Source organism: Pleuronectes platessa, chromosome 11 (assembly GCF_947347685.1).
Source record: "Pleuronectes platessa chromosome 11, fPlePla1.1, whole genome shotgun sequence".
Taxonomy (NCBI): Eukaryota; Metazoa; Chordata; class Actinopteri; order Pleuronectiformes; family Pleuronectidae; genus Pleuronectes; species Pleuronectes platessa.
The window spans coordinates 11,979,023-12,002,835 of record NC_070636.1 but is presented as its reverse complement, the minus strand read 5'-3'; the positions used below and the strand labels follow the sequence as shown (position 1 = coordinate 12,002,835).

The following is a 23,813-nucleotide window of genomic DNA, read 5'->3' as shown; positions in this document are numbered from 1 at the left end:
TTACAGTTTTTCTCCATTGCTTTGGTTCATTTCACGAAACAGAAATGACATTCTCAAAACAACACGTGCAAACCTCCAAACCACTGGGCACTGGTTCACAACAGACTGGAATATCTCATTCCTTTAATCAAATTGCAATTGTATTAGCACATCCTTGCAATGACAAGTACAATTTCCAACAGCTTGCACAAATTTCAAATGATTTAGCACACCTTTGCAAACGGTTAGGTACAATTGCCTTCAGTTAGCCCAAGTACCAATTGAATATATATTGCTGGTGAAAACTGACTGTCGCTTCTCAGTCAAGTGGTCGTTCTCTGCAGAACATGTTGGCATAATTTCATTGTTTACATCATCACCTGCACAATAGTTCACTCTACTGTCAAAATCGTACAGGCACATAATACCATGAAAAACATCATGGTATATACTGTAATAAGGATATCTTGGATCATTGGCTTAATTTCAGGTGCAACTAGAACTTTAGTGATCAAGGTTGAGTTTCACACATCTGATCACCAATCACACAGTAAGTTTACAGTTTTTCTCAATTGCTCTGGCTCATTTCACGAAACAGAAAAGACATTCTCAGAGCTCTCAGTGCAATTGGCAAAATAGCCCATATGGTTCAGCACAACTACATAGATCACCTTCAAAAGGTCATATCTCACTATGCCAAATTTTAGTTTTGATGTGCTTATTGTTTGACAGTATATTGTGCTGTACACATTTTCTGTTACTGTAAGCACGATGTATGGCAATTACTCTAACAATTTCCATGGCAGTATGAGTTCAATAAACATATTTTATGTGAAACCTTGAATAAATATTTTTTCTGTTTGATACACATAATATTCTGGAAAGAAAACATCTACTGTAACCACTCAGTGACCATTCAAGGACTGAGCCAAGATTGAAATGTGCACATGAGGGATATTTCTATGGTCCACTGCCATACTGACAAAACATCTAAACATTTTGACCTGTAGTGTTTAAACAATGCCAAAGGGACTTTTCATTTTAGGGGCACTGACTATTTGTATGAGAAAAGGATTTAGTTTTGACTGATGAGTTGGCTGTTTTGGGAGAGATATGACCTTTTGTAGATGTGCTATGGAGTTTTGCTGAACCATCTATGTTATTTTGAGAGATGAGCCACAGCAAGCGAGAAGGAAATTTTCATTTTGGGGGCACTGACTATTTATATGAGAAAATGATTTGCTTTTGAAACTTGAGTTAACTGTTTTGGGTGAGATATGACCTTTTGAAGGTGATCTATGTAGTTGTGCTGAACCATATGGGCTATTTTGCCAATTGCACTTAGAGCTCTGAGAATGTCATTTCTGTTTCGTGAAATGATCCAAAGCAATGGAGAAAAACTGTATTACAAACCATGTAAGGCTGAGGTTTCATTTATTCTTTAATTTTTAGTTTCTAGTTAGCCTGTCTAACAATTAGATTAGTGCAATCTACAATATTCCTTTTACATTTAATATATCCTACTTGTTTTTTTTACAATTGTACCTTCTCTTTGTGTGTGGTCCACTGTATCTATAGAGCTGGGGAGTTTTAACTTTCATATTTATATTTTAGCTTTGGAATTACAAATAAAGGCACAGTATTCTATTTTGTCTGTATTTTTTAACAATACCTGACGGATTGAATTATTATTTATTCCATCATTTATTACTGAAAAGAAGTCAACACAAAGATGTTTTTACCGATGATTGTATTTTTCTTGTATAATTCTGTTATTGTCAACTCTGCATTGAGGCTTTGTTTACTACACAACAGGCAACACCACCCATCCCTCTCTGCAACACAGTAGGATGGAGCATCAGCAGGGCTTCCTCTACCAGCACCTAGCTCCTGATTGGTCAGGATCGAGCTCTAAGCCAATCTGTTGCTATGAGACCCTGATTCATGTGCTGCGAGTTCGCCGTCTGTTGTCCTGGCAACAAAAAGAACAGGAGGCAGGTTTGAGGGCTCCCTGGAGGAGTTCCCTTGGAGACGGTCTGAGCATGTGTGGTGCCTAATGATGAAGGCTGAGAAATCTGTGAAATAATCAAATCAAACAATCAAGTAGGAACAAAGAAGAACCATCTAACAGAATCTATTTCCCCAAATAGGTGGGACACTATTATCTTTTATGATCAATAATTTCACCTTTGCATAAGCATTAGTGCATGTTTATAATAGACTTACAGAGATACAGATTAGTCAGCTCGACATCATCTCAAATGATAACACCTGCAAACTTAAAATCTTATAATTTACACATTTTTTACTCAAAGTGTTTAATTTTGCGCCTTCTATTCAGACCAGTAGGTAAAGCAATATTTGTAATTCTTCAAATTCTGCTACTAGAGATATGCAATGAACAAAAGCTATTCACACTTGTAGCTCTCTAAAAGAATGCTGTAGATCTTATAAAAAAAAAGAAGGAAATTATACATTTTTAAAATAACGGATTCCTTTCGTAGGCGCTGCCTGTCAAAACGCATTTTTAATCATTCTTGTTTCTATGTTGATTTATGTGGAAACAGCTGTTTTGGATAACAGGGGGTTTTCTGCCAGAAGTGGCCACTGGGAGGAAAATGCTGCAATGAGCAGTGGTGCTGTATCCAGTTTCAATATCTATGTTGTTGAGGTATTTCAGTCTGGAAAAAAGTGGTGGGCTGGCTTAATACTTTGAGATTATTATCCGTACAGCCATGCTCTGACCACAGCTTAAAAAATGTCTAATAGCCAACAGCTTTAAAGGTTCAGAGTGTAAGATTTAGTGACATCTAGTGGTGAAGTTGTAGTTGCAGCTGAATACCCCCTCACCCCACCCTCCCCTTCCAAAATAAAAGAGAACCGGTGGTAGCCCTCAGTCGTCATAAAAACTCAAAAAGTGTTTAGTTTGTTCAGTCTGGGCTACTTTAATAAAACCACGTCGGCCTCCATCGAGAGGGCCCACTCCTCATGTAAATATCAAGTATTTAAATATAAAGGGCCCATTCTATGGTAAATAAAACAATTTGTACAATTTAGATGAAACACACTAGTGAAAACATCACTAGGATTATTGGATTATAAAATCTCTGCCAATATATCCCGTTCAGCTAAATTTTACACACTGGACCCTTAAAAAAAAAAGTGTGTTGATACCTTAATCAAAGGGTGTATGTTGGAATTTGTGGCCAGGTTTCTCTGCACCAGGCAACCCTGTCATGCCTGTTTCCTGTCCACAGGGTTGGAGTTGAAGCCCAGACATCTGCTCCTGTGGACGGACTCAGAGAACCCTGGCACAGTCTCGCAGTTAATCTCTGCTGCAGCTCAACACCTCAACCACTGACAGACCAAATGTTAATAAATGAAACCATTTCATCTAAAAAACGTTTTAAAGTTATTAAATGTTTTATTGTAAGGCGAATGTCTATAATTGAAATAAAGAGGATTTGAGAGAAGATGAGTCAGACAAACAAGAGAGACAGCAGCTACTCAAGAGCTTTTATTGGGCACTTTGTGCATCAAATCTTTTCCAAAGCAGAAAAAAAAAAAAATCAGTTAAAAACATAATTATTTTTGTCCCTTGACATATGTTAGAATAGCTTCATATAAAAAGAAAAGACATTATATTATTAGGAATAATAGACATTTGGGTACATATGGAAAAAAAGAACAATGACCCACATCCATTCTCTTAATAAATATATACACAATAAGTACTGAGATACAAAAGGAAGGATCGTATAGATCCTTTTTTTCAGGATATATATTTACAACAACAAGAAAAACTGTTTTATCAGTTTATATGTATTTTTATACTGTAGTTATGGCAACATCGGAACTTCTTCTGTGAATGACCTAATTATTATATTGCACTTCCAGAACAGACTTTATTTTTTGAACTGTCCTAGACATTCATTGACCTATTTCAGCATCATTCAGAAAATGACTCTACAGTGGAAAGGAAAGCGGTGTTTAAGAATTCTAATTGGCATATTTAGTAACAATTTAATACTTACTAAGAGGCCGTTACTTGAGTTGATCTGAGGAAAATGCCATTGCATTTAAAAACAGCATGAATTCAATGCCCAAAAAAAATACAACAAACATTCACACTACTCTACCCTAATTGTATGATGGTCGAAGAAAGTTTTTACACACTAAATACTGCCGTGTTGTTTAGCATTAATACACCGAACCACTCAGGCTCCATAAACAATTTGCTGACTTCATTTTGTGGCTAAGAACCCAACTTTACAGATTGTAATCATCAGTGCTATGGCTTTAGGAAGGGATAAATGGGCCGTGACTCCTAGTAACAATTCCAATGTAGGAGGAACGATGCTGCTTGCATAGCATGAGGTATAGCAGCACCACTATCAGGCACATTAAAAAAAAAAAAGTACAAAAAAAACAGGCACCGATATTTGATGTGCGAGTCATATTCTCACTAAATACAAAACAAAAGGTGTCGTACGTGTCCTCATTTGTTGTTTCTCATGCAGAAAATTTGGGAAAACAAGCAAAATGAATAACTTACATCTCAAATCAACATTGTCTGTTAAGAGCTATGGTTTTTTAAATAAGACTTTTGGGACTTTGTGTTTAAAATCTGTGTGATGCCGCACACAGACGACACGATTGCATCATAGATCAAGTCCATAATCATTACATAGCTCAACGTGTAAACCACTAATTCTGATGGCTTCCTTTGTCTTGCACCCCCGCTGTCCAGGATGACGTCACCTCCTCCCGTCCAATCAGATTTCAGTGAGGGTGAGTTTGTACATGCCACCCATCTCCTCCATGCTGATCTGGAAGGTGTCCTCGTTGGAGTAGTGCTTGATGATGTTGTCGTCCATGTGGACTAGAATTCTGTTGGAAAACATATACAGGTAAGATTAGTGTCATGTTTACATCACCCTCACCCCATAAAACTGTTTTATACGTGTGCAGCAGCTGCTTAGTTAAGCTAAGCTTAGCTTATCTCATCTTATCAGCAAAAGAGAAAACAGGAGGGGAACATCCCAGAATACACATATAAAGTTTTAATTATTTACATCTCTCGGGGATGGTATAGTGAAGTTACTTTTGGACGGATCCAGACCAGCTGTTATGAGCTTTCTCAAGTTTGAGTGCTAAGCTAGGCTAAGCTAACTGGCTTCATTTAAACACTACAGATGTAAGAGTGCTATCAATCTCACGGTCTTTACAAAACCTTGAAAAAAACAAATAAGCGTATTAGGAGGTAACACCTTTTCATAATACCTCAGAAAATAGAATTATTAAATCATTAAGGTCAGTCTCTCTCTCCATCCAGACAAGTTACAGCTAATAATTCAGATGAGGCACAGCAATGGTGAAAAGTATGATTTATTTTCTTGAACCGACATCCCAGTTGAACGGTTACCAGCAGTAAGTGTTGGCAAACGTTCACATTAACTGCTGGATGACTCGGGACTGATAAGAACCAATCAGGAAGCGAATGACTGCATCATCATTTCCAAATGAATTTTTCCCGCTCAGACCAAAACACAGCCCTGGAGTTTTCAAATTAAAACTGGGGCCAACACTGTTTCCAAAATTCTCAAGTTTAGGTGCTAGTTTAGGTAACTGAAAAAACTCATCAGGAAGGCAGAGTCTGTGGTTGGCTCTAAGCTTGTCACCCTGGAGGAGGTGGTGGAGGAAAGGATGCTGGCAAAACTGCTGGCAATCATGGACAATCCCTCTCACCCCCTCCACAAAACACTGGACAAGCTAAGGAGCAGCTTCAGCCACAGACTCATTCAACCCCGCTGCTCTAAGGAACAATACAGGCAATCGTTCCTCCCAACCGCAATAAGACTATTCAACTCATCTACCTCTGTCAGAGCCACCATCACAGAACTGCACTAAACATACCTGTCTCAATTCATCATTTCATACAATAATATTGTCTTTTGCACACTCTGTCTACATATTCTTACACTCACAGTATATTATATTATCTATTGTATCGCCAAATACTTATATTGATACCTGCACTATATATCATATATTATATCATACTCTTTGTATATTCTTTGTATATATAAGTCTATATACACATATTTTATTTATACATGTGTACATGTTATTATATTTTACTATTATTATTATTATATATACTGTTGCTGCTATTATTACTATATACTGCTATTATAATGGTATAATTACTATCATATATAAATATATATTATATACTATATATACTGTACTATCTTTTATATACTGTCTAACAATAACATTACCATCATATCATCAGTACTATTACCATCATCTGCCACTGCACCTTATCTACCTATTTTATCTTGTGTTTCTGTTTTTATTCTTTCTACCTCAATATTTTATATTTTATTCTATTGTATTGTATTTTATTGTATTCAAATGTACCGGCTGCTATGACGACTTAATTTCCCCTCGGGGATGAATAAAGTAATCTATCTATCTATCTATCTATCTATCTATCTACCTATCTATCTATCTATCTTGAGAACTGGAGCAGAGTGGACGGCACATGTAGCTGCAGCGTCAGTGACGGGTTTTAAAACTACAACGTAAACAGGTAGCTTTAGCCAAAGTTCCAGGTACTCACCCTTTCTTGCACTTCTTATACACCTTTCCCACTTTATCCAAAGGCAACTCGTACTTCTCTGAAATCTGATTGGGAGAAAACAAATACAAATCAGTGTTAAATTCTCGAAAGAATCATGAAAACAGAATCCACATAAAGAGGAGCTCCTTCATTTGTGTTTGATCTTACACAAACACATTTCACCTGCTTTCACACATCAACTCCACAGCTGGTTTCTCCATAATCTGTGGCTCGTGCACTCCATTCGCTTTTTTTTTTTTTTTTAAACTGAAGTAACCGGACACCTGCCTCTTTGCCTTTCGCGCCACCCCTTGCCCACCGCCTCATCTTCTTCTCTCCCTCCCCAGGAAGCTTTCACCTCCTTGTTTCCACTGCTTTCTCCCCATCAGCCCTAACCTGCAGGAACCCTTAATGCAATAAAAGCCATTACCGACAGAGTAAACTGAGGACAACTTACAGCACCCATCAGGCCTTTCAGCGTGGGATTCTTCAGCATGAGGGCGTCGAACACTTCCTCCGTCTCCTTGCGCACGTACAGCAGCACTGTGTGGTGGAAGGAGAAAGGAGGCAGGTGGGTGTCAGGGCAAAGTGCAAGGGTTGAACACAAACATAAACCAAAATCAGACGTCAGACAAGAGTCAGCTGCAGGCAAACAGGATTTATTTGTGTGGCCGAACAGTTCCACTGCTGGTTCGGTATATTTCTGTAAGTCTGAGGGTTTGTGGCTTTAACGCATCCCTGCCAGACTGCACTGATCCAAACTCAAAAGGGGTTTAGTTCTAGGCCCAGACAAAGCCCACTTAAAAAGCACATTCATCAAAACAAACAGAATGACAGACCCACCTCTCATTCACTACACCCAGTCTTCTCAAAATAAACCTCGCTCTCAACACATTCTCTCGGACGGTTTTCAGACATCAGGGCCTTGTGAGATTTGTAGCCTCTACATAAGAGGAAAAACTATTTCTGTATTTCCAAGTGGGCCTCACTTCAAATACGTTATTGCTTCCACAAGACTTTGATGCACTTCTTAAAAGTAAAGCGAGTAACTGTAAAAATGTAAAAACATCCTATTGCTGTAGTTTGTGCAGGGCACACAGTTCTGCTTCCATCATTTTGGTGTGCAGCAGCCAGAGATAACATTATTTGAGATGTTATTTCAAGTAGGCTGCACAACCGACAGACTGACGTTTCACTCAAGACGTCACCACTGATCCCGTTGGAATCTCAAGGTTGCAAATTCTTGAACAGGAAAAACATGACAGCTGCTGCGTGAAGGTTATAAAACTTTCCCCAAACCTTTGACTTTATCTAGTTTCATTCAGAGTGAATTTTAAGTAAAAGTAATGCTAAAAAAAGATGCAGATAATAAAAGTCATAGACGTCATATGATAAAAGCTTTTTAAAGAGATCTGTGATGAGAGGTAAAACAGGAAACTGATTCTACAGGTCTAATCTCTTCTGGCAGATTGTTCCAAAGTGAAGGGGCTCTCTTGGGTTTTCAGCCTAGAATTTTGGAATGGCTAGAAACACCTAACCAGAGGATCTCAGACCGCATCCCGGCTCGATAACAGGTCTGAAATATAGGGAGGGGCCGGCCCATGCCTGCCTTTAAAAGTAATTCAAATAATTTTCAAATCAATCCTAAAATTAAAAGGCAGCCAGTGCACGGATTCTGAAACAGGGGTGATATGGTTAATTAGTTGGATTGTGTTAGAAGCCGAGCGGCAGCATTCTGGATTGACTGTAGATGGTGGATTGATTTCTGAGTAAGACCACTATATAAGGATTTACAGTAGTCGAGGTGAGAGGAAAGAAATGCGTGAGTGATTTTTTTGGGTCTGTATGTGAAATAAAAACAAAGTTGCCATGATTTTCGCTGAATCGTGCTTCATTACCATTATGATTTCATCCGTGTTTGCTGAGCGGACTGATTTCTATAAGTGTGAACTGTCGGGCCTTGACTGAGGTATGGCCCAACATTACTATTCTAGTTTTGTGACACCTACTAGAAATTATTCCAAGATGCTGAAAGTTATGGCATCATCTAGACAAAGTTCTTTTGGGCTTACATCTCATTTGAACTCTCATCACAGGTTACGACTTTTGTATGGATAGTTCAAATACCATGATAGAACAATAAGAAGAGTTTATGTGATGAGCCTATTTTAGGGGGTTAGAGACAATAAGTTACGAAGCTAGTAAACATTTTTTTTTACATCTGAAAGATTAACATAATTTTTTCCAGCAATGGCATCATCTCATTATTTCTAAGGAACCTTTGACACCTGGTTTGGTCCAATTCACTCTGAATCAAAAGATTCCAGATCAAAATCCTGCTGCATTGTCTACATGCAAATGTTTTCAACCAGAACCAGTGTGGAGCAGGTTCTAAAAGAACCTTTAGAACCTGTTTAAGTTCAAAATGTTCCTTCTCCAGCTGGCACATCCTTTAGTTACATATTTGGTATAAAAAAAAAGCCTGTTGTACAGTATGCCTATGAATAGGATATGGGCTAAAGGGCACAGGCTTGTTTGCATGTGTGTGTGCAAGTGGAGATCACTGGTATTTTGTGGGGTTAGGAGGCCTCAGGCACGTGTGTGTGTGTGTGTGTGTGTTTTGAAAGACCTAGAATAATCACATGGCCCAGGAGAGTGTGTGTGTGGTGGGTGCCTTCAGGGGCTGGCCACAGCCAACACACACACACATGCATGTGCACACATACACACTCTAAAACACAGATTTACCCCCAGATGAAAGCATCATTACAAGACCCCTGATCAGCATGTGAACAGTCGAAGCACGGACACACACAGACCTACAAACAAACAGACACAAAAACCGTACCTTTCTTTGGTTCGTCCACTCTCGCCATCTTGTTTGGGGGGGAACTGAACTCGTCATCGCTGAAGGGTAATCTCTTCATCCCCGAGCTGCAGTGGACAAACAAAGACACACACAAATCACTGCTTTGCCCTTTGTAACCAGCTAACAGACACACACACACATGCTCAAACCCTCAGAGGCTTTCCTAGAAACAGCGTGCATTCCTTTTACCGTGAAGCTGCCACCGGTTGTCTCAGTTCAAAACTACTAAATCAGATTGGGTAATACCTGCTGTGTGGTTAGACTGCGTATGGTCAATGTGTGAAATCAAGCATGAGGTTGAAAAGATAAACTACATAAACAGACCATTTAACTGCTCTGGAATCGCAATAAAACCAATTAGATATTCATGACATCATTGCATCACATTTACTGTCAGCCAGGTTTTATCTGTTTGCACATCGGCTCAGTCGGACATCACACAGACTTTACACAAGGGAGCTGGCAGGGTAAAGTCCATCTAATGTCCAGGTCAGACACTCGCTTTCACGCAAAAAAGCTCCTCCGGGTTATATCCAGAGAAGATCAGGGTTGTGGTGCAAGGTTGTTTTTTTTCTCCCACACAGTGCACGGCCTCTGGCTGAGTAACAGACGGCGGCTCTGCCTCTCTGACATGGTTGATAAAGAGATGTGTACTAAGATAATAAAATAAAAATATCCAATAATAGAATCGGTTCCCTCAATTTCAGTTACGGGTAAACTGCCAGAACTCTGTCACTCTGTCAATCTTGGCGATCAGGGTATGTGGTGCCAGACTTCTGTCGAAAGGGAGTGTGAAAGGACAAGTGTAAAATCAAGGCTCACCTCTCCTCTCCATCTTCTGTTGAGAAAGACTGCAAGACAAACCGAGAGGGAGACATTTATTTGATGGAACACAGGTATAAATCAAACAAATCTATACATGTAGTCTCAGAGATGGTTTGAATGGCTTATAGTAAAAGACGTCTCCGATTTGAGTGTCAAATATTTATGATGAAAACTGTCCTTTTTGGCCACTAGGGGTCTCACAGTCAAAACAATTACAAATGAACTACTTTGAGGATCATGAAGCAGTGTGGGATCATGGGAGTTGTTTGGCGCACATCATATTCACAACCGAGGTTATGTATTTAAGTATAAATCACGTTAGGCTGCAAATGGAAATGAATAATCGTGGTTTGTCCCCGGGACTTATAACAGCAAAGCCACAGATAAAGAAGTTATAAGACAATTAAAATTTGACCAAATTTAAACCATTACCTGCAATAAAATTGGGGATTTCTTTGGGTTTGAACACAGTTGGAAACACTTTGGATAATGTAAGTACACAAGTCAACAACATTAATAACATAGGTCTAGTTTTTAACGATGAATTGTTATATTTTACATCCTTGAAATAAACCTCCTACACTGGAAGTCTACGGAAAAAATTTGACTGCTTGTGTTGGCGCCTTAATCAGTCAACCAGTCCATAGACAAAGTCAACAGCCATGTCTAAGAGGTTTCCTATGTCGACCCATTTATCCGTCCTTATCACCGGGAGTCGAGCCTGGTCAACACGCGGCAGCAAATCAGCTGCAGAGTTATATATGTGGAGCAGAGCCTTTACGGTTACAGCTGGAGAGACGGTGATCAAAGAGCAGCGGGGCCGAAACCTGGCAGGGGGTCAACGGTGACCACAGATTATTTTAGGATAATCCTATTTTAGGATTATTTACAGGATAATGGAAAAATCTGATCTGATTTTATGATATTTTTGACCATTGTAAATCATCTTATTTTTGGGGAAAAATGCTTATTTCAGTTTTAAAAACCCCGACCAGCAGTTGTAAACTGAAAGATATAAAGTTTATGATCATATATGACGAAGAGAAAATCCTCTCACTGACCTCGCAAGACCAGTGAAAATAAAATAAATAAAAGGTTCATCCAAATAGTTGCTAACTTTTTTTGGGACTTTTATTCTGATTGAGCAGATATATTAAGTAGAAGGAAATAAATAAATTTCTTTAACTAGTTTCTATCACATCCTTATCTATGGGGCAGTTTGTTCATTAAGAAAAATCACAGGGTGAATTAAATCCATTCATTATTTTAGATCAATCAAACATCCCTTTTTCTAAATTCTTGGAAAAGGAAGTTTTTTCATTCCTGGAAAGCTGCCATCTTTTCGGTGCTTTTTGCCCTGCGACTGTATCGATTGCAGGCGTTGCTGTCAATAGAATTCTATTTTGAGCAGGATCCCAGTAAACTCAAGGTTTATCAGAAACTGATAGCGTGGTCACGGACAGTTCAGCAAGGTTCAATGTCATCGTCAAAACCAAAAATAACCTGCCGTCTGTGCCTCACTGGTAGCAAAGTCCACTTAGCCAGAATGAGGCAACGGGAGAAGAGAGTTTTTGTCACTTGTGCTCAACTGGGATTGGTCGTATTCTGACCAGCAGGGGGGGCTCTAAGTTCACCAATAGGGACAGTTCTCAATTGTTTCTGTGTAGTAATTTTCCTCGTGAATAAAGCAGTTCATAGGACTCTCACAGAAAAAGTGAAACGTGTGTAATGTGTGCAGGCTGGGGGGACGTGCACACACATCTTAAAGTGTCATGTGACGGGTTCGTCCTGATTGGAAGAAGCAAAGCTCAGAGTACAGTCGCAGAGAAGAGGAGCTGCTGGTCAGCACTGATAAAAACATAAAACTAGACACACGTCACGGACTGTAGGATCAGTGTGTGGGTTGTATGTGCCTGTCAACTGTCTTTTATATCCTTGTTTACACTATCAAACTATATACTGTAGCTCCTAATTTGATGCAAAAGTGCTGTCCTCTCTGTATCTTCAGTTCTACCTGTATCCTTAACCTGTTAGCAAAAAGCATCTAGAACAGTTTTATTTTATTCACTGTTTTGTATTTTAAAGGGTTCCAGAATTGAATAAAACATACATTTATATAAAAATAACTCTCCTGCACTTATTCCAGTTTGAATACTCATTATTAAGTTCATGCTAATTTTTTTTTTACTTTCAATGTTGTTTTAATTCAATTTCAATAGACTATTTCTCAAATAAACAAAACCATTTGTTGATCTACCTCCGCAGGGACGCAGCTCATTTGGTCTGAACCACCCGATTCGTCTTGTATCACTGGTAAATGATTAATCTGGTGAGTAGGCAGCCTAAAATACATCCATCACTATGTCGTGCTTTCGCCAGAGCTCGAAAACAGAATTCTCTGTTATTGCCAACTAAGAAGCGAGCAGGTCAGCCCGACCCAGTTGGCTGACGAGTGGGTGGCAGCTCAAAAACAAAGTGTTTACGGACCACCGAAGATGCCGCGAGTCATACGCAACTGTAGCAAAACACATGTTCTTACCCAGAGATGACTGAGATGACTGATTGTTACCGTGTGTTCTACTCTACAGTGGTGGGGCTTTGTGTCTGTGACTGGCACTCACGTGGCGCTGGAAGGTGGAGAAGTGGACGTCGGGAATGAAAAGCACAGGCTGAGTCTCATGGTCGGACATCATCTTGAAGATGGTCACGTCGTTGCTCACGTGGCGCTGGAAGGTGGAGAAGTGGACGTCGGGAATGAAAAGCACAGGCTGAGTCTCATGGTCGGACATCATCTTGAAGATGGTCACGTCGTTGCGCTTCTGGAGGATGGGAACTTTGACATCTGAAACTGGCGGAGAAAAAAAGAAGCAGTTTAATGAGCCTGTTCATGTTGAAGGTTATTTTAGAAATATCTATTCATTTATTTGTACTGGGACGACACTCTCCCTGCCTCAGCGCAACTGGTCCGGCTTCATTATGTAAGATGGTGGCAGTCAGCCAGTCTCTCTCTCCCCAGACTTTTACCACGTCGTGTTTGTCAGTAATGTTAATTATCTATTCAGTTCTGTAAAAAATATTTATTTTCAGTCCAAACTCATGTGTGGTCTCCTCTCTTCAAACAGGGTTGCAACAAACTGGGGGCTTGATCAAATGAATCATTTTAGTAATTGGACCCGGTCTGGTTGGTGTGGTTGTTACTTACTGTCGCAATGTGGGTTTGGTGCTTTGCTAGGTCTTCAAACTTGGGAAGTATCATACATGAGTGTTATATTTTTCCTTTCCTGCAGAGTCAGTGTTTTAGATGAAACCCACGCTGCTCTCAGACATGCACTGAGGTCCGGACATTTTCCAGAACATTTCCTGGTTGAATGGGGCTGACGGGAAACGATCTGCCAAACTTCTGGTTAGTAAATGACCCAGTCTACCTCGTGAGCCACAGCTGCCCTAGAACAGTTAGGGCAGTTTGTGTGTCAGGGTTTGTTTTGCTATGCTTTATAAGGTGTGATGGATCTAATCACTACATCTCTCCTTAAATAAATCAACGCATATCCATTTAAACACTAATATAGCCCTGTATGGACATGGAGAAGAACCCACAAGTTCAATCCAGTGTTTGATCAGAATTCACAACAAGTGGCTCGTCATTGACTCACAGGACAGGCCAGGGTTGAGGTCGGCCACCTTGCCTTTCCTGCGGGACTGCTTCCTCTCCTCGTCTCGGATCTTCCTCTCCGCTCCCTTGTCACAGAACACCTTGATCTGGCAGAAGGCGCGGTGGATGGGCTTGTTGCTGCGGTTGTTGTAGCTGTAGGTGTCGATCTGCAGGTTCAGAGGGAGACCCTTCACCCCCTTCTGAGAGGAGAAGTCGGTGCTCAGACAGTTGACGGAGATGAAGATCTGGGGAGAAGAAGACAGGACCAATAAGACAAAGATGAGACAACAAAGACAAAAAAAAATCTAATTTCAGAATTTAAATTGATTATAATTATAATATTTGTCAATTAAAGGCAACTTATGTGACAAATTCACTTATTTCTAAATCATTACAACTTTTCACTTGTTCTAATCAGTCTTTGTGAAACACTTTGAGGCAGAAGTGTATTCAGTGAACTGTGCTGCCCTCTATTGAGTGACTTCAGTCATTACAGGCTTTTTGAACTGGAGACAATCTTCTGTTCACCTGGGGCCTGAACTATGAAGCAAGGTTTGAGGTTAGAGAGGTAAGGTCAGGTTAAACTGGGATTTCAGGGTTTAAGTCCGTCCTCATTTCTACAGGATCCTGTAGAAATAATTAATTAAAAGGCAATGTTTATTTTACATATCGGTGCATTTTTCCACAACCCAACCAAACTGAGGGAGAGTTTATCACAATGAATATGAACAGAACAACAATTTCAAACTGACTTCTCTGAAATTATTAATAATTTGTACTCTTATTTTATCGCTGTTATTCTATAACATTAGGAGACTCTGATGATAATTTGAAAATAAAAGGAACGGAACTTATTAAAAAAATGATCCGCACAAGGCTCATCATTATATATGAGTATTATAATTATAATCTCATCAGATATTAACTACTTTTTCTTCTCTTGCATCTGCATTACATGTTCATGACAATTTATTCATCATAAGACAAAGGTGCCATCCTTCGTTGAATGTTACTTTTGGACAATGCTACAACTGAATTTATTTTCAGATATCAGTGTTTCTTCTCATATAATATTGAATCTTTTATTACTGGTTAGGTAACTTTCTTTTATATTAATGAGCTCGTAGCAATGTTTAACGGAGCCAGTTCGTAACCAGCTTCCTGATGCAGGTTAACTTATCCCAAGGCGGCTGATGTTAGGTTCAGTGAAGCCAGATAAACAAAAGATATCCTGGCTATGTCGAACTTCCTTTGTAGAACAGGCCTCTGGTGCTTGTATTGAAAACAGGTTGTCATTATGTCAACAAAACACAGTCTCAGAACAGACGGTTTGAAACAACTAACGGACGAGCAGGTCACACTGATATCAGTCATACTCAAATGTATTTGTATTATTTCACAAGAATCATGCATTTAAAAAAAAAATACTCGATAAAGATTATTGTGCGCCTGGAGATCAATGCACGTTCTATTCATTGAAACATAACTTTATTTATATGTAATGTGGAGACAAGCTGAGGAATCCAGCTAATCATGCTGATGTAAAAGAGTAAATGTCTGGGAATGATAGTTTTGGAGGAAGAGTATTTTAACTGAATTTACAGGCATATGTAGACTTTAAATGAATAAAGCAAAATAATTAGTTGTATTTTTATATTTTTTAGAAGTATTCTTTATGACCTTTAACTGTTTTACAATATAATTTGGACTGATTAATGCATAAAAGGTTAAGAATTTTAAGGGGTGACTGTGAATCTGTTTTTTATATATATTTTGTAGTTTCTGGCATTATCACACTTTGTTGAATTGACAAAATGATAAGTCTGAGTTTGTGATGAATGAAGGACACGAGGCTGTGAGTAGTGAGGAGAGTTTAAACTGTGCTTTTAAACCAAGCCGTGAAAGATCATATGCACATGCACTCCAGTGAAATAGCCCGAGAGAAGGTAAACATTAAAAGGAGGGGCTGCCCTTCGCAAACACACCGCAAAAACATATATATACGCTGCAGGGTGATCACCACGGGGGGGGGGAAGTCACGCTTACACACAAATCATCACCTGTCATCATACCCCGCACTGATGAGACGGCTAAACAAGATGGTGGGCGGTGCTTCCAAAAACACACACGGTGAAGTCATGAACACACACACAAGGATGAACATCCTATGGACACAGGCCTCGAGTCATGAGACAGTTGGGCTAACATCCTGTTGTGTGTGGGTGTGTGTGTGTGTGTGTGTTGAATGTGTGAAGTGCAGCCTACAGGGAGCACGGCACCATGTTGTCTCTTTATGCGTTTGTCTGCCCGCCCGCCTGTCATCGCCCATCTCAGGCGGACGGAGAAACCGTACCACAAAGCACCGCGACATCAGAGTCAACGACAGACAAAACAAACGGAGAGCGGAGGAGAGGACAGGAACTCCTCCTTTCCGTCACCTGCTGGAAGGGTTTTTATTTGTCAACCGACCAATCCGGTCCTCGCTGTGTTTCCTCATTCCTGCACACTTTGTCGCAAGAATACCTTAACGTGCGGCCTCACAATAGGGGTGACAGGCAGGTTGGACCAGTAAAGAGTGTGTGCATGTATGCATTCGGATCACACACACGAACAATAAACACACGTGACGGCCTCCTCACTCTTATTTTACGCCCACATTTTCCTATAACAATTGTTTTGAAGGATCACCTCGGACAAAGTAGATGCTAATCGACAATGACGGGGGTTTCAACACCTGAAACCTCGAATCGGTCACCACAGCAGAAACCGCAGAGGAGAATGAAAAGAGTGGAGCGGTCTATTTTTGGCTTAAGGCTTTAAGTGTGTTCATGCGAAAAGCTCACAGCTCGTATTAAGAGTTCAAAACAAGGAGGTACATGGAGACCATGGATTAGCAGTGAGCCTGTGAGCCAAACACTGCACTGGTTTGTATGTGTAATGGGTGTAAAGAAATGTTTGGACTGTATTTATATAGAACATTTATTATCTTTTCAAACAATCATAGGGCAATTTCGGGTTTATCTTGCCCAAACTTCTTAATACACACTGGAGGAACTGGGGATCGAACCACTGACTTTCTCATTAATGGACGACACTCTCTAACTCCTCATACATACTCATTACATTTTTGTGTTTTGTTTGTGTGTGTGTGTGTGTGTGTGTGTGTGTGTTTTTTTGTGGGGGGGTGTTTTATGGTCTTACTTTGGCCTCCTCATTTGTGTCCCAGGTGAAGGAAATGGCGTTGTAGGAAATTTCCTCAATGTTGCCAATGGTGTTGAAGCTCTCCTTGTAATCAGCTGGAACAACAAACAGGAGCTCAGTGACAGATGAATAAAGTGAACTGAGACCTTTAGACAGTTGAATGAGGAACTGTTGCGTCTTTTAATTGAGAGTGAAACAGAACTGCAGCTGGCTCTTACCGATATCCAGACACCTCTGCTTGGCAGTGTGCTGTCTGGAGTGCCAGTACTTCCAGTGCTTCAGCTGATCATCTCTGCACTTCTCCTCTCCAAACACAACCATCACCACACTCTGGAAACGACAAAACACACAATTCAGACTTAACCGGCCGTAAAGAAGATGGAGTGTGTGGTGACTGGTTTTTCTCCCTCTCACTTACCCTGACTTTGGTGATGGGTTGCTGCATGCCTTGTCTGTCGATCTCCCTGAGGGTGATGGGGTAAAACTGGCCCTTGTTGAGATAGGTCATGGTCCCATCGCCTGTCTTCTGACGCAGAGACTTGGACGCCTCCAGTGTGTACTCAAAGTTATTCCTGAAAGGCAGAGAAACAGATGCAGACGATAGTTAATATCAAAAACTAAGCAAGTGCGACTTTACAAACACAAAAAACTGTGCTTTTCTTTTTGTTTAACGTGATCTCTCTGCATTTTAAATTGATAAAAAACCTCCCGAGTCGCTGCAGAAATAAAACCGTTTGGTTCAATTTAATGGGGCACGCTTCATAAAGCCTCCGCAGCTGAACTGTGTCAGAGCGGGGGCCAGGAAAGGCCTGTGTGCAGCAGACGCTTCTTTCACACAGGTGGGAGTCTGGTGTCTCTCCTGTGACCGCCCTGAATGAGGCCACTCTGCCACGGTGTGTCAAAAGCTGAATGGTGGTGTGGCGCTGCAAGTGGAGCGGCGGGCCGACGGCGGCAAGACTCACCCCGGCACGGTGTTGAAGTGAGTGTAGTCCTCGGGCGCCATGGAGGCCATGCGTAACTGGAGATCTCCCGGGAAGGAAAACACCTGCGAGCGCACCAAGATGACACAGAGAGAAGGATGGAGAAGTGTAAATTAAGAATGAGCAAAAAGAGAAATAAACAGCCACTTCAATCTGGTTTCAAATGATTTATCAATGATCTCTCCCTTTAATTCTCCAGTAGAATAATCAGCACTTTACAGTCGTGTCTCTTCGGTGTTTTCCTCTCTCTCTTCCCTCCACCACTTATCATATTTGTTTAGGTTCTGTTTATTCGTCCTTCCCCTTCATCTCCTTTTGCTTTTTGTTGAAAATGCCTGTACACTCCGTTTCTAAACCCCCCGCTGCCCCCCCCCTCCTGTACCGGAGTTTTGTTGGTTTACGCTTTTATAAGGTAATTCGCCTCCAGGTTAAATAGAAAGAGGAGAGAAAGGGCTTTGGCTATTGTAGGAGAAAAGTACAGCACTTTATTGTGTGGGTGAGACAATGACATAATAACACACTAGCCACTATTTTGGCATGTTAAAAAAAAACCAGGGGAAGACTGAGCCAACCGCTGGCTCCATGGGATCGGGTTGACATGTCCTATTGTCTGATGGGAGAGTTCTGAGAGAGGAGAGGAAAGGGAAGGAGAGGAGGCGGAGGAGGAGGAGGAGGAGGGGAGGCCGTGGCGGGAGAGCAGCGGCGGGGTTTTTTAAGAAAGAGGGGGATCGAAACACTCACCTCCTGGGAACCATCCTTGTAGCTCTCGGAGAAGGTGGAGTCGGGCGGCGTGCGGGACTGGTTGCTGGGGCTGTACTGCACCCCGTTGTGGGTGAGCTGCCGGTCAAAGACGCTCACGTGGCCGTCGGTTTCGGCGCAGTTGTTTGGCACGGTCACTGAGAAGCCGTGGGTGGGCACCTCCGTCTTGACGGGCGGGTAGTTTGGCATGGCAGCGATGGAAACTGTGACGGTCGTGTCTGATTGGACAGAAATCGGTAAACTGATGCTCGAGTTTCCTGCTTTTAAGCTGCTTACAGTGTGTGTGTGAAGGCTTTACTCAGGTTGTGGGGACCAAAATCTGTTTATAATCACATTATAAGGGACCTCCCTTCAGTATGGGGACACAAATTAAGTCCCCCAAAACGAATATCATCACATTTTAAACAGACCTGGTGAAGGGAACTGGCTCCTCTTGTCCTGGGCCAACTGAAGGAGGTTGAAGGGCCCCTTGAGGACCTGGATCCTGTTCTCCATCCCAGCCTCCTGCAGTGGAGCATTGGGGTGTCCAGCCTGGATCTGGTGTCTGCAACAAAGGAAAATAACTCATATTTAGTAAAAGTCTTATCTGTCATGTTTAATTAAACAAGTTCTCGTACCAAAGCTCCAAAAGTACTGTACCTCCCATTTTCTCTCTCTTTTTACAGGTCTCGACAAAACTACTCCACATTCTTTATTGTTTACGTATGTGTGTGTTTTATGTATTTACACGATGTTTATGTGCATTACGTTTTTATCTTGTGCTTAATGCATCGTTACCTCGACCATGTTTTCGTCTCAATTCTTTGTTTGATTGTAAACAGGATCACACAAGAACTACTCAACCACTTTCCATGACACTTTGTGGAGGAGTGGGCTTGACTGGAGGAAGACAACATTAACATTTGGTGCCGGTCCAGGATTATGTTTCTCTTTTTTTAACAAATGTTAGATTGTGAGATTTTAAACGTTTTCCTTGATTTTTCTGAAAATAATTCTTGGATTATGATGAAAAAAATCCAGCATGTTTAGGGCACTGATGTCGTGTTTGTAATTTGGTGCAGATCCGAAATAAAACTCTGGCTCTATTGAATTTAAATATGGTTTTGCATGATGTAGGTACAACTGTTAAGTGTGTTTCTACTTTACAATTAAATAAACAGCTCTTAGGACAGATTCTTTAAATCCCCTTTTAAGATTGTAAAGCTTAATATCTTGTGTATCTTTTACAACTCTTGCAATATGTGTCACTTGATTGTTGAGCTCAGTGACATGACCTGATCGGTAAAGGCGGGAAAACCATTAGAACAGTGTGTTAAGTAAAGAACAAAACCAGCTCAAGTAATAAATGAATTGGTTCAAGCTTGAGCTTAATGGTTTTCTTCCTGAAAATCCACTTTTTGAGATTTAGGTGAAACAACTTGTTCATCCAAGGATATGACACACACACACATGTTAGCATGTTTCAATAGACTTTTAAATTAATGAGCTCTCGTAAAATAGTCCTCAAACAATATTCAGAGAATGTTACGGAGCTGCAGTCTCTTCATTTTCATCGTGCCCTCGTTCCCTGCTGTGCTTTTGTTTTTAAAAAGGTGGGGTCAGGGGGGGATATTAAGTGAGGGCCGTCGCTCACCTTTTGTTGGGATCCACATCTGAGACCAGTGCGTCCTGCTTGTTCTGGGTTATTGTTCTCTTTTCCCTGGGCACCTGTATGGGAAGGGTAAACACAGCCGCTCAGTATCTGACCACATCACATCCAACAACTCGGGTCGTCCTGCTGTCTATATGGGCAACCGGATCAGTTACATGACTTTCGGCTAGGCTTCACAGATGTTGCCTGATGCTGTGTTGTCAGTGTGAATGACGATCACATAGGTAGAGCTTGTAAGGATTTGTAACCAGACCCCTGACGTCAGATTTTGTGCTTTGGATTCAGGACAAGAGAGCTCAGATAGTTGGAGATTTTGTTTTTCCTGCATGGTCCATGAAGAAGTTCTCTAAAGTTTGTTTCCCCGGTACCTTGTAGTAGTCGTAGAGAAGGCCGAGAGCTGCAGCGCTGTCCTCGTCTCCATTGATGCTCATCATGGCCTTGGTGGCGGCTGTGAGTGGGTTCTCCAGGAAGGACTTCCAGGCTTCGTCTTCTGTGGTGAAGGATCGACGCTGGCCGCCATAGCCCGGCTCGTTCTGGAGAACCAGGACCGCACGTTTACTGTGGGGAGACGGAGTATCATATGTTAGTCATCAGGCTCTTCATGCTTCTTTAAATGCAGAGGTCTGGTTATGTTTCAGAAAAGGAGGTTGAGTAGATGTGACTTCAAATTCACTAAATGCGCATGTTTCATACTACTCCTTTATGTGAGTTCACCCGGGCGAGGACCTACAATCACGGCCTCCTCAAAAAAACAGACAAACAGGTTATAAGACGCAGATCAACCGCGTCAGAGAGACCTGTTGTTCTGGATTTTCCACGATTGTGCAACAAATCTCAGCCATCGAGCCACCGAGGTGTCTCGAGACAAAAAAAGATGCTCTACAGGTTCGTCCAGTGCGACGACTCTGGTTCGGGGCCGCTCATTGGCTGTGGCGGCGACCGCAAGTGACGCACCTGACCGTGCTGCATTCCTGTGTTTAACAGCACTGTGCTTTGTTTTTTTTAAGTGAACCTGTTTGTGAAAAGTAATCACGAGTCTTTTTCTATATATGCACAGTCACCCCCTGAAGGCATCGCGCTCCTCCTCTTCCTCACCTGCTTGTGAGGCCTCCTGAGGTCTTCAGAGGCAGTGCTTTGTAAACAGGACAGTGCGGGACCAGGGATAATAGAGCAGCTTGTGTTCTCGGCTGCTTCTAATGGTCTTTATTATGAAATTAGGTTCGATTAACTCATTCAAACAGAAATGACTTTGTTTAACATGTGAGAAAATACTGAGCAAGTTGCCTGTTTACAATAAATTTAAATGTTTGCTCGGCTTCTATTTACTTAGACACGTTGGGTCTAATGATGAGAACACAGTAAAGGCTTTAGTCAGGCTTTTGTTATCAAAGTTTCATCTACATAATGAGCGTTCCCTGTCCGAGTGTGGAAACTACACACAGACACACACACTAACACACCTTCAATAATCCACCTGCTGAATTTCTGCCACAACAAAGTCATTATGATGGAGTGCAAACGGGACCGGCTCAGTTTCCACGTCCAGTATCTACAACAAATGCAGCTTTTTCTTTCTCCTCTCAATGGCCCCAGCCAAGTGATAATTAGTAATCCTAGATCTAATTGTGCTTCACTGCAATCTGATATAACATTGCAGTTTATTTTACTGGCAGGAAATGCCACCCATCAACAAAAACAACAGAAAGGGGGAAAAAAAGTTATGATTGTGCTGCTTGTCGAGCAGATATGAAATTAGATGTCACGTGCCGGGGAATAAACAAGGCAGCATGAATTCCCAGGCCTCTTTAATGCACATGAAGCATTGAAAAACACAATTAAAAAAAAACATTAAGATGTCTTCACTCACCTACCCCCCCCCCCCCTCCTCTCCCACAATATAAATTTGACAAAAACATTGGAGTCATGTGGAGTAAAATCCTCTAAGACCTCATATAGCCCTATGCTTGCTGACATTGTCTGTGCAGGGGCCAACGCCTAGCAGGTGTACAATTTCACTCCCCTCAAAAGTCTCCTTGTCATTACACTCAAAAACATGCGGAATACGACCGATCACCCTCACGTGAAAAATATGAAAACATGACCCTTTAGTTTTTGGGGATTTGGTTTCTCACATGAGCAGGAGAACTCCTCCACGCACACCTTTTCTTCCCCTTCTCTTCAGCTTTTCATGCCCGAACAAACATCGGTAGGACTATCCACATAAGCCAGAACTGTTAAGAGCTTAAAAGCAAAACCAAACAGCAAACCGCCCATCACGGGACGGTGGTTTTATTCTAACAGGCGCCCCGGTGCTCGCACGACAGGTGGAGGGAGATACACCTGTACAGGCTGGGACATGACAGGTGAAACAAGCGCACCTACACCATGGGAAAGCAGGAGGCTGCGAGCTGCAGTCACTTTCCCACCGAAGTTTACTTGCCCTGAAGAGAAAAATAATTATGTTCTAATTCTAGATAAACATTCTGCCTAGAATAAAACGGGTCAGAGGTGCGACCTGCGCTTTAAGAGATCCACATGTGCCACGGGGAGTTCTTTAAAAAAGTGCATTAAAGTAACAAGTCAAAAATCAAAAGTCCAGAAAGCCCGAGTATTGAAATGTTCTGTTGACAAGCTGGTCCCGGTGCAGGCTACAAGTGGCGAGTCAGGTTAACTTACTTGTCATGCTCCTGTGACATCTCGGTCGGTCGAACTGGACTTTCTAGTTGGTACTGAAAATCCGATCCGTCTTCTTTGGCCGTGGAAAACACTGGATGAGGGCCGCCGCAACAAACAACGCGTCCCCGACGGAGTCAAACGGGTTTTGTCGGCTTTTCTCGCTTTTTTGGGGCAATGCAATGAAATCGAGGCCGGTTTTACCTGTGACGGGCCCGCGGATTGGATTACAGGTGGCCGGCAGGGCGGGGCCACGCTGTCAATTGCGCACTCCCAGGCTCTGATTGGCTGAGCCGGTCGCCCCTATACCTGCAAGTTTTGCAGAGGGAGGTGCGGTTGTGGAGGAGCAACTGAGATTGTATCAGTCTGAGGAGAGGAGGGAGAATTATTAATATAAATGTTCAAAGGTAAACAGGGTTAAAGGATTGAGAGGGAAATAAAAACAGTTTGTTTTATCAACAGGCTTCTAAACACACAACTCACATCAAGTATAGATAGATAGATAGATAGATAGATAGATAGATAGATAGATAGATAGATAGATAGATAGATAGATAGATAGAAAGATAGATAGAAAGATAGGTAGATAGATAGAT

At 41.4% G+C, this 23,813-nt stretch overlaps 1 protein-coding gene across 3 annotated transcripts; it reads right to left on the bottom strand.

Moving 5' to 3' along the window:
* Positions 1-3,481: 3,481 nt before the first annotated feature.
* On the bottom strand, positions 3,482-23,407 carry grhl1 (grainyhead-like transcription factor 1). Of its 3 annotated transcripts, none has more exons than XM_053434373.1 (16): positions 23,221-23,407; positions 20,913-21,102; positions 20,527-20,600; positions 19,304-19,437; positions 18,876-19,111; positions 18,117-18,199; positions 17,573-17,726; positions 17,373-17,484; positions 17,155-17,249; positions 13,955-14,198; positions 13,022-13,149; positions 10,299-10,327; positions 9,456-9,541; positions 7,065-7,150; positions 6,608-6,672; positions 3,482-4,869 (listed from the first exon to the last, which is right to left on the bottom strand). In XM_053434373.1, exons 1-16 carry the CDS (start codon positions 23,238-23,240, stop codon positions 4,755-4,757), a joined length of 1,851 nt encoding a protein of 616 aa, XP_053290348.1. In that variant the 5' UTR covers positions 23,241-23,407; the 3' UTR covers positions 3,482-4,754. The 3 variants fall into 3 exon arrangements, with proteins under 3 accessions (XP_053290348.1, XP_053290347.1, XP_053290349.1); XM_053434372.1 differs by lacking the exon at positions 23,221-23,407 and adding an exon at positions 23,060-23,084; XM_053434374.1 differs by lacking the exons at positions 3,482-4,869; positions 23,221-23,407 and adding an exon at positions 23,060-23,183 and having other exon boundaries at positions 6,604-6,672.
* Positions 23,408-23,813: the final 406 nt, after the last annotated feature.

Coding starts and splice junctions, on each gene's coding strand:
- grhl1 (XM_053434373.1), bottom strand. CDS start 23,240: ATGTCACAGGAGCATGACAA. Junction 18,200..18,875: donor ACAAGGATGGTTCCCAGGAG/GTGAGTGTTTCG, acceptor GTGCGCTCGCAG/GTGTTTTCCTTCCCGGGAGA. Junction 17,727..18,116: donor CACTTCAACACCGTGCCGGG/GTGAGTCTTGCC, acceptor TCTGCCTTTCAG/GAATAACTTTGAGTACACAC.